General features: G+C 36.6%; 1 protein-coding gene across 1 annotated transcript; it reads left to right on the forward strand.

Moving 5' to 3' along the window:
• The first annotated feature begins 97 nt into the window (after nt 1-97).
• Ascl3 (achaete-scute family bHLH transcription factor 3) lies at nt 98-11,503 on the forward strand. The gene has a single exon (XM_078046529.1). It carries the CDS (start codon nt 8,352-8,354, stop codon nt 8,895-8,897), a length of 546 nt encoding a protein of 181 aa, XP_077902655.1. The 5' UTR covers nt 98-8,351; the 3' UTR covers nt 8,898-11,503.
• The last annotated feature ends 48 nt before the right edge of the window (nt 11,504-11,551 follow it).

Here is an 11,551-nt window from a genome sequence, read left to right on the forward strand (position 1 = left end):
TATGATTAGTTTGAATATACAAGGACATTTTGTAACCTGTTGTAAGACAGTTTTATACCAATCTAATCATAAAACACTGGCACTAATTTAGCTATGTGTGCTAATGTATTCTTAGGTGAGTCTCTGAAAAGTATACAAATATTCTGATAATTTAAGACATGTAAAAATTCCCCAAGGATTGCTTGTTCTAAGAAGTTCTTAACAAGTTCTTAGGAGCTATTGATTTTGTTGTTGTTTAGGGTTTTAAAAAAATTTTTAGCACCCAAAAATCTAACCTAAAATTAATTTTATTGTTAATATTAAAAAATAATAGGTTCAATCATGACTGAGTGAGATTTATCCTACAACATACAAGACTAGTTCAAGAGCGTACTACAGGGATACTGCCACATCAATATTCATAGCAGCACAATTCACAATAGCTAGACTGTGGAACCAACCCAGATGCCCTTCAATAGATGAATGGATAAAAAAAAATGTGGCATTTATATACAATGGAGTACCACGCGCAGCACTAAAAAATGACAAAATCATGGAATTTGCAGGGAAATGGATGGCATTAGAGCAGATTATGCTAAGTGAAGCTAGCCAATCCCTAAAAAACAAATGCCAAATGTCTTCTTTGATATAATGAGAGCAACTAAGAACAGAGCAAGGAGGAAGAGCAGGAGGAAAAGATTAACATTAAACAGAGACATGAGGTAGGAGGGAAAGGGAGAGAAAAGGGAAATTGCATGGAAATGAAGGGAGACCCTCATTGTTATACAAAATTACATATAAGAGTTTGTGAGGGGAATGGGAACAAAAATAAGGAGAGAAATGAATTACAGTAGATGGGGTAGAGAGAGAAGATGGGAGGGGATGAGAGGGGGGATAGTAGAGGATAGGAAAGGTAGCAGAATACAACAGTTACTAATATGGCATTATGTAAAAATGTGGATGTGTAACCGATGTGATTCTGCAATCTTTGTAATGTTTTGAACAACCAATAAAAAAAATTTAAAAAAAGACTAGTTCAACATTTTAAAATAATATAATCTATCACTTTTAAAGAAGAAAACCAGATGATCCTATCAGTGGACACCAAAAAAGAATTGGACAAAATCCAACACCCTTTCATAATAAAAACTCTCTCCAGGCATGATGGCACATGTCTGTAACCCAGCAACTTGGGAGACTGAAACAGGAGGGTCAGAAGTTTGAGGCCAGTCTCGGCACTTTAATGAGACCCTGTCTCAAGATAAAAAGGAAAGGGGGCATGAGGGCAGAAAAGATTGTGGAATGAGATGGATATAATTACCCTAGGTACATGTATGACTGCACATATGGTGCAACACTGCATTGTGTACAACCAGAGAAATGAAAATTTGTGCTGCAGTTGTGTACAATGAATCAAAACGCATTCTTCTGTTATATATACCTAATTAAAATAAGTTAATTAATTTTTTAAAATTAAAAAATAAAAAGGGATAGGGATGTGGCCCAGCACACCCTGGGTTTAATCTCCAGTACCACAATCAATCAAACTAGGAAGAGAGGGGAACTTCCTAAACCAGATAGAGAATGTATACCAAAAAAAAAAAAAATGTACAAACATTGTATTTAATAATGAGAAACTAGAAGTTTTCCCACTAAGAACAGGAACAAGGCAAGGATGTCATTTCTCACCATTTCTTTTCAACATTATACTGGAGTCCTAGCTAATGCATGAAGACATGAAAAAGAAATAAAAGTTATACAGATTGAAAAGGAAGAAATAAAATCATCTTTGTTTATAGATGACATACATGATTGTCTGTTGAAACCCCAAAAGAATCAACAATAACAAAAAATCCTGGAACTAATAAATGATTATAGTAAGGTTGCAGGATACAAGGCTAATATGCAAAAGTCAATTGCTTTTCTATATGCAAATAATGAACAAGACGAATTTGAAATTAAAAACACAAGAAAATTTACATTAGCAACCCTAAAAAATAGCATTTTAAGCATAACTCTAACAAAATATGCATAAGATTTAGGAGAAAAATTACAAAACCCTGATAAAGAAGTCAAAAAATTGAATAAGTGAGGGATAGTCCATACTCACTGATAGTAAGGCTTGGTATTGTCAAAGTGTCTGTTCTTGCCACCTTGACCTGTAGATTCAATGCAATCCCAATCAAGATCCCAGAAAGTTACTTTGTAGATATTGACAAACTGATTTTAACGTTTATTTAGAAAGATGACCAGAAGAGCCACAAAATATTAAAGGAGAGGGCTGGGGTTGTGACTCAGAAGTAGAGTGCTGCCTAGCATGCATGAGTCACTGGGTTTGATCCTCAGAACCACATGAAAATAAAATAAAGATATTGTGTCCACCTATAACTAAAAAATGAATATTTTTTAAAAATATTAAAGGACACTACAAAGTCTGAAGACTGACACTACCCAACTTCAAGACTTAACTATAAAGCTACAGTAATCAAGACTGTATGGTATTGACATAAAGTAGATGAATAGATCTTTCACAAAAAAGCAAAATGGAGAAAAAGATAATCTTTTCAACAAATGATGCCAGAACAAACAACATCTGCATACAAAAAGATAAAAAATAATCTAGACATAGACTTTATAATCTTCCTAAAAATTAACTCAAAACGCACCATAGGCCTACAAGTAAAATGCAAAAATATAAAATTTCTAGAAATAACCTAGGAGAAAATCTAGATGGTGATGCCTTCTTAGATAAAACTCTAATGGCATGATCCTTGAAAGAAATAATTGTGAAGCTGAACTTCATTAAAATGTAAAACTTCTACAAAAGATATTGTCAAGAGAATAAGAAGGTAGGCCACAGACCAGGGGAAAATATTTGCAAAAAGCATATTTTTGATTATTCAAAATATACAAAAACACTTAAAAACTCAACAAAAAAGGAAAAATCTAATTTGGCAAAAATCTTAAACAGGCATCTCACCAGAGAAGAAATACAGATGGCAAATATATCTAAAAGATGCTCTACATCATATGTCATTGAGGAAATATGAAAAAACAACAATGAATCCAGACGTGGCACATCCTGTAATCTTAGCTACTCAGGAGGCTGAGGCAGGAGGATCACAAGTTCAAAGCTAACCTCAGCAACTAAGTGAGGCACTAAGCAACTCAGTGAGACCCTGTCTCTAAATAAAATGCAAAATAGGGCTGGGGATGTGGCTCAGTGGCTGAGTTCTCCTGAGTTCAATATCTAGTACTCCCCTCCCTGGGGAAAAAAAAAAAAAAGAAAGAAAGAAATGGGCTGGAATGTAGCTTAGTAGTAGAGCCCCTGTGAGTTCAGTCCCCTTTACTACCACTATACATCTATTAAAATGGCCAAAATCCAGAACACTAATTCCAAATACAGAATGTAGAACAACAAGAACTCTTATTTATTGCTGGTGGTAATGCAAAATGATACAGCAATTTTGAAGAGTTTGGTGGTTTACAAAACTACACTATATGATCTAGCAATTGTGATCTTTGGTAATTAGCCAAATGAATTGAAATCTTATGTCCGTTTGAAAACCTGCACATGGATGTTTATAGCAGCTTTTGAGCTTTCCAGCTATGAAAAGATGTGGAAGAACCTTAAATTCTATTACTAAGTGAAAGAAGCCAATCTGAAAAGCCTATATACGGAATGATTCCAATTATATGACATTCTGGAAAAGACAAAACCATAGAAATAGTAAGAAGATCAGTGGTTGTAGGGGTTAAAGAGAAGGGAAAGATAAATAGGCAGAACATAAAGGATGTTTAAGGCAGTGAAACTATTGTGCATGATATTGTATTGGTAGATATACACCAATATACATTTGTCAAACCCATAGAATATAAATATAAACTATAGACTTTGGGTGATAATGGTGTATAGGTTCATCAGTTGTAAGAAGGGTACCACTAGGGTGCAGGATATTGATAGTAAAGGAGACAGTACGTATGTAGGGGCAGGGAGTATATGGGAACTATGTGCTTTCTGCCCAGTTTTACTGTGAACCTAAAACTGCTCCAAAAATAAGAAAAAATGAGTATTTTTTAAAAGATGTAATGCTGAGCATGGTGGTGAATGCTTGTAATCCCAGTAATTCAGAAGGCTGAGGCAGGAGGATCCCAAGTTTTAGACTAGCCAGGGCAACTTAGCAAGACCCTACCTTAAAATAAAAAGTAAAAAAAAGAACTGAAGATGGCAGTAAGACACTCTGGTGGATGCCTATAATCCCAGTATCTTGGGAGGCTGATGCAGGAGGATTGAAAGTTCAAGGCCAGCCTCAGCAACTTAGTGAGACCTGTAGCAACTCAGTGAGACATTGAGACTCTGTACATGCTAGGGTTGTGGCTCAGTGGTAGAACGCTCACCTAGCACATGTAAGGCCCTGGGGATGGATCCTTAGCAACACATAAAAACAAATAAATAAAGGTATTGTGTCCAACTACAACTAAAAAATAAATATTAAAAAATACACACACACACACACACACAAAATGCTGGGGATGTGGCTCAGTGGTTAAGCACCCCTGGAGTCAATCCCCGGTATCAAAAAAAAAAAAAAGAGAGAGAGAACTGGAAATTTATCTCAATGGTAGAGCGTCCCATGTTCAATCTCCAATATAACACATTCACCCACCACACACACACACACAAAAGATATAAGTTCTTATTGACCCTCCTAGTTCTGGCATAAATCTCTAAAAGAATATTAACCAATATTTGCACATTATGAGACTAAAGATCTTTTCCATAAATAATTTTGATATAAAATCATATATCCCAGATGAAATGCAGGGGCATTCTTTAAACAAAAGAATTTGTTACAAGTGTCCAGTTTTGAAAGCAAACCTTTCTTTTTAGTATTGTCAGGTGTTGTCATGCCTACATATTAGGTAGAAAAACAGCTAAACCAGAACCAAGCAGTTCTGTTTAACTGTAAACTACTTTGCATATTGTTACTAAATGACCACCTATAAATCAGGTTAAATCTGACTCAGCCCAAAATACAACATCTTGAGCGACAAAACTCAGGTAAGAGACACTTCTCCAGAGTGACCCATAGGAGAAAATAAGAACCTGATTTTTAAGAAAGTCCCTAGATACTGTTTTTAAATTATACATTTTGTCAATCTTATTATTCCATTATCTTAAAATACAAATTATTCTCCATGTTACAAAAGATCTAGTGCCTAAATAACGTAGAGGAGTGGGAAGTATTTTGTGCTACTACCTTTGCAAACTTAGCAACTTTTACAACCTCTGAGGGATGGGAAAAGAGGGTTTCTAAGCTTCCTCCAAGCTCTGATATTCTATAATTCAATTGTATGTGGTTTTTACCTGCCATTTTTTTTTCTAATCTATGAAAACAGAAGCTTTTATAAAGTTCAGCAGAGCATCTGGAATCTCTTAGGATTTTATTATTAAGAGCTCATCATTTATATCCCAGAAGGGCTCTAAGATAGAAACCCAAGATTTTCCCAAGATAGGTGTATTTGTTAGTTGGTCATGTGTTTGTAATCATGGAGCCCCGGCACTAACAATCCATGCTGCCTTCCTTTAAGATAAACTTGTACTTGATTCCTACAAACACATCTAGCCTAGTAGAGTCTCTACTAGGCTTCCTATCTTAATTCTCCTCACTGCTGCATTTTTTTCACACTCTGTTGTTTATGGCTAAAATGTCCTCTTTGAACGGAAGGTGATCATATTTAGATGGCACTACATTGATTGGTGGACTTATTAGAAATGCTCAATTAAAAAAGAAAAGCTTCTTTATCAATATGTCCCCAGATACTTTTTTTCTAAGAATTACACAACAACCTAGAAACTTTTTTTTAAAGAGAGAGAGAGAATTTTTTAATATTTATTTTTTAGTTTTTGGTGGACACAACATCTTTGTTTGTGTGTGGTGCTGAGGATTGAACCCGGGCCACACACATGCCAGGCCAGCGCGCTACCACTTGAGCCACATCCCCAGCCCTAGAAACTTTTAATTATCTGTAGTATATACCAATTACTCAGATTTCATCTGAATCAAGATTTAAGATGTTATTTCAGTTATGCTTCAGAGTAAAATCATATCCAAAAATGTAATTTTGCATAATTAACTTTGATATCTGCTTTACTTTTAGGAGGAGCCTGTTATAGTTAATAAATTCTGGTTTGTTAGCTGTACACAAAAATAAGAATGTTAGGGCTGGGATTATAGCTCAGCGGTGTGAGGCACTGGGTTCAGTCCTCAGCACCACATAAAAATAAATAAATAAAGATTTGTGTCCACATTAAAAAAAAATCTTTAAAAAAGTAATAAAAGAGTGTTGTCAGAACTATAGTTGTGCAGTCTCCACATCCATTTGCCATCATTTTGTAGCTTCTGCCATACATGTTCATCTTGCCCTCTAGATTCCTAGCTTAGGAATTTCCCAACTAGTTTCTCTCAGCAACTTTTTCTATTTGACAGAATCTTGGCTAGTTGTTAATCTTCCAGAGATTTTTGTTTTATGTTAGTTATTTGAGGTCATTTGGTCAGTAATTTGGACTCTTTCATTTCCTGTTCCTCTGTCTCAATTTTTAATTGAATATATCTCACTTATCTCATCCTCCCTCACTCCCTTTTGTAGAAAGAGTGTTTCCTGGCATTGACTCCTTTTCCAGCCTTTTTCACCATGACTTATAACCCTTCTCACTCATCCTTCTCCCCCATCCAGAACCTTGCATATTCTAGACAAGTGCTCTCCTCTGAGCTACATTCCCAGCGCTGCCTTTAAAAAAACAAAAAAGGGCTGAAGTTGTGGCTCAGTGATAGAGCATTTGCCTGGCATGTGTGAGGCCCTGGGTTAGATCCTCAGCACCACATATAAATAAATAAAATAAAAGATCCATTTACAACTAAAAAGTATTTAAAAATTTTTTTTGAGACAGCATCTGCCTGCCTCCTAGTTAACTACTTAAACTACAATGCCCCTTAAAAACCTCTAATGGCTACCATATTATAGTTAAATGCAAAAAAATCAATAGATGTTGTAAAATGAGGTAGGGATTTAGGGTATAGCTTAATGGTAGAGAGCTTGCTTCTTCAGCACAAAGCCCCGAGTTTAATTCCCCAGCATTGAGGAGAAAGTAGATGGGATTATAACTGTGATTAGTAAGTGAGGATTTTTGATGCTACAAAAAAAAAAAAACCACTAAATAATATTGACTCACTGGTGAGAAAGTTGTTCCCATTCCAATTCTCTTTCAATCCTTGTGACCTCAAATTATAGTCTTAATCTGGTGCAAACATGTCTTCCACATCACTAGAATGCCTTCTAATCTCCCTCATACAACAAGAATAATATCTAGCCTGAATTTAATATTTGTATTGTTAAATGCTATTTATTGTGAATTATACTGATTTCACATTTACAGTAGGGTTATAAAGTTTCTTTTAAAAATAAATCCTTAGGCTGGGGATGTGGCTCAAGCGGTAGTGCGCTCACCTGGCAGGCATGCGGCCGGGGTTCGATCCTCAGCACCACATACAAACAAAAATGTTGTGTCTGCTGAAAACTAAAAATAAATATTAAAATTCTCAAAAAAAAAAAAAGTAAAAATAAATCCTTTTGAGGGGCTGAAGATTTAGCTTGTGGTAGAATACTTGCCTTGCATGTGGGAGGCCCTGGATTCAATCCTCCAGTACTGCAATAAATAATTAAATCTGATTGAGTAAAAAAATGTTAAGTGTTTTTTTAAAAATAAGTAATAGTACAAGCGAAACACAAATGTACTTTTTATCACTATGGTATATGCAAATAACTGAAGTTTAGGAAATACTGAAACCACAATATTCAAATACATGTTGGGAAAAATTACAAACTAGTTAATGATCATGCATCCTCACAGGCATAGGCTTCTTAAGTAATACCTGATATTCCAGGGGCAAAACAAAATAAAAATAAGAAAGGAATCATTTGTTCTTAAATATTTACTATAAATTTTTTTAAAGAAACTCCCTCACACATTTAAAACACAGAACTTAATTGAGTAAAGTGCATCTATATTCAGATTTTGTGTCCCCTCCCACTGCATCCCATGGAGCACAAGGATAAAGTATTATACTCCAAGGGGTCCCACACCAGTATATTCCCTCTTCCTGAATAGGTCTACATCTATCTCATTTTTAGTTTTTCTTCCTTTCTTTCTTTCTTTCTTTTTTTTTTTTTTAGTGCTTTCCCAAATGAGCTTAGAAACTAGTAATCTGAATAGAAGACTTCAAAACACTGATCTCTAAGAATACAAACCTTGCTCTGTTTTTAATCTGGCCAAATAATAAACATGGTTATATTTCTAGGTTAAAGACAAAATGACCGACAATAGAAGCTACTCTAATTCACCAGACAAATTTCCTGTCTTCTCTGATTCTGCCCACTTGCCGCTGCCCAGGTCCTTCTATCTGGACCCCATGGTCACTTTCCACCTGTGTCCTGAGGCCCCAGTGCCATCTCCTTACTCTGAAGAGCTGCCATTGCTGCCATTTTCCAGTGACTCCCTGATCATGGAAAATTATGGTGAACCCTGCTCCTTCACATTCCCAATGCCTTATCCAAATTACAGAAGGTGTGAATACTCCTATGGGCCAGCCTTTATCCGGAAACGGAATGAGCGGGAAAGGCAACGGGTAAAGTGTGTCAACGAAGGCTATGCCCAACTACGACATCATCTGCCAGAGGAGTATCTGGAGAAACGACTAAGCAAAGTGGAAACCCTTAGAGCCGCAATCAAGTACATTAACTACCTGCAGTCACTTTTGTGCCCTGATAAACCCGAGACCAAGAATAATGCCAGAAAAGACTCCTCCCTAATGGCAACCACCAGTCACCATGCTGACCCTATTTTTAGAATTGTTTGAATCAGCATTTCAAAATAGAGACAGATAATTTCACAAAATAAGATCTCTGACAGCATCCTTCAATAGTTTTTTTCTATATGTAATTTCTGTGTGGGCAGATACAGTTCCCATACTAACCTATGCTGGGTATTAATAATACATTATCTTATGTAGACTGATAAAATGCTTTGCTCATTTCTTTCAAGAGCTCTAGTAGAACAGAATGGATTTCCCAGGAACCTCTGTACTTTTCACCCTGCCCTTCTCACACACTTGGCCCACTTCTCAGGTGTCAGAAGCTCTCACAAAAGCATGAAAAGTAACGAGTGACTACTCAGTGCTAGAGGTATATCTTGCAGCTACTTTGTGCTAAGCTGTCACAATGAATCTGCCTTGATTTGTCAGATGTTTGGTGGTTCTTATTTATTTGGTGTTGACAAGAAGTCACAATGAGAAAACATCTCAGAGTAAAAACAAAAGTAGTCTATAAAACTTTTTGTCCTTTGAAAAGATTTCAGATTTATCTTTTTCCTGCACTTAGATTTCCTTAGGAAGCTTAGTACAGAGCTTCAGAAGGCAGTCTCTGGACACTAACTGCCTCAGTTTCAAATTTCACTCCTGCTTTCATTCTAGATCTTGGTTCTTCATCTGCAGTGTATGAATAATAACAGCAACACCCCTGTGTTTATTATGAGGATTAACTGTGCCTAACACTGAGTACATATCCATAACCATTGTTTTCTATCATCATTATTATTTTTATCTTGTTTTGTCCATAGTATTACCATCCTCCAGCCCAGAAAACTTTCAGCTGCCAGGCCTTTCCTTCACCCTTGGGAAGGAGAGTCCCTGGCCTGTATCTTAGAGATTGCCTTCAAAATGTCTCCATTTCTACTCAAGGCTAGCTTCAGTGCTTCCATCCCTCTTTTTTTTAATTATTATTTTTTAGTTGTAAATAGACATAATACCTTTATTTCTTTTTATGTGGTACTAAGGATCAAACCCAGTACCTCACATATGCTAGGCAAGCTAGCGCTCTACTACTGAGCCACAACCCCAACCCAGCTTCTTTCCCTCTTAACTCCCAGGTCCCATCTGTCACCAAGCACAGTCAAGACTTCCCTCACACTGTCACACTTATCTTCACTGCCATGTCTGAATTCTTTCTCAACTTCCATTCCCTGCCATTAGTTGCATCTTCATTTTGTATACAAACTTCTCTTATAGTTCCTCTCCTTTTATCATTATGCACTTATTTTCAGTAGATAGATAACAATCATATTCATTGTATTTTCCTTATAAAGAGCCTCAACTCAGGTAGGTATCCATAAATATATGTTGTTACTATTTTTCTATTCCAATCCTGTTACCTTGCATCTGAATCTTTGTTAACTATGGCTTCTCTGGTCTCCTAGGCTTGTGTTTCCAACTGGTTCTGCCCTCACTCTGATGTCTTACAGAGTTTCAGGTTACTTTGTTGCTCCAACTGTTTGATGGCTTCTTTTTAAATTCTTGTTTAAATGTATCCATTTGCTTTTCAAAGCTCACTACAGTCTATTCCCATCCCAAATGGGACAGGACACATACCCTGTCAGAAGAAAACCACAGGGCTGGGGTTGTAGCACAGTTGTAGAGCACTTGCCTAGCAGGTGTGAGGCACTGGGTTCAATTCTCAGCACCACATATAAATATATAAAGGTCTATTGACAACTTTAAAAAAATTTGAAAATTTCTTGAAAGTTAAAGCAAACCACAGTCTTTCAAGCGTATTATTTGCTTTGTTCTTGCCTCCTACCTAATCTAGATTATTCTCCTTTCCCTCTGCACCATTGAAATTCCATTGTCTAATTCAGGACTCCCCTCAATGGCAGCCTTCATCAGTCTTTTTTAGACTCTATGTGCCAAGTAATTCAGCCTTTAAAGTATATGGTCTGGGCTACAGTTTTTCTTGTAACTACAAAATTATGTGTTGTGTGCAATCATCGCTTAAGATAATTTGGGTTACAAGCAAGAAAAAACCCAGTCTAGATTGGCGTAACCAAGAAAGGGACTTTATAGGCTCATATAACTGAAGGACTCAACATTGTCACCAAGGACCTATTTTTTAAAGGTCTATTCTGACTTTTCCTGGAAATAGCTTTGGTGTCCCCAAAAGGCTATCATATGCCTTCTTATTTGTACACAGGAAGAAAGAAAAAGTCTATAACCCAGGATTCCCAGAAAAAAAGACTTGAGATCCCTTCTGATTGGAGAGGAACATACCATGCCTAATGAACCCCTGTGACCAGGAACATGAATGTGCTGACACACCTGGAGCTGGGAGTACAGTCTACTTCTCTGTGTATAGGGATCTGCAGACGGAAACAAGAACCCATGGAAGGAGGGAATGGATATAGGGGAGATATCCACGAATTCCCTACATATTTTTTAGCTACTCAACACAGGGCCAGACACCATCAGTGCACAGTAACTGTGAGATTCCTCAAAATACCAGCCTCTTCCTTGGATATTCAAACAAGAGCAGAATCTAGACTTCTGTTCCTTTGGTCACCAGTGTCCACTCCCTGTATTCCTAATGGTTACCACACCTCTGCTCTTCAGTAAAGTCCTGTCTGTTTCAAGCATAACCACACCTTTGGTTATTTTGTTTTAAACCTTGAAAAATTCTTGGAGTC

The sequence above is a fragment of the Ictidomys tridecemlineatus genome, chromosome 4 (assembly GCF_052094955.1).
Source record: "Ictidomys tridecemlineatus isolate mIctTri1 chromosome 4, mIctTri1.hap1, whole genome shotgun sequence".
Classification (NCBI taxonomy): domain Eukaryota; kingdom Metazoa; phylum Chordata; class Mammalia; order Rodentia; family Sciuridae; genus Ictidomys; species Ictidomys tridecemlineatus.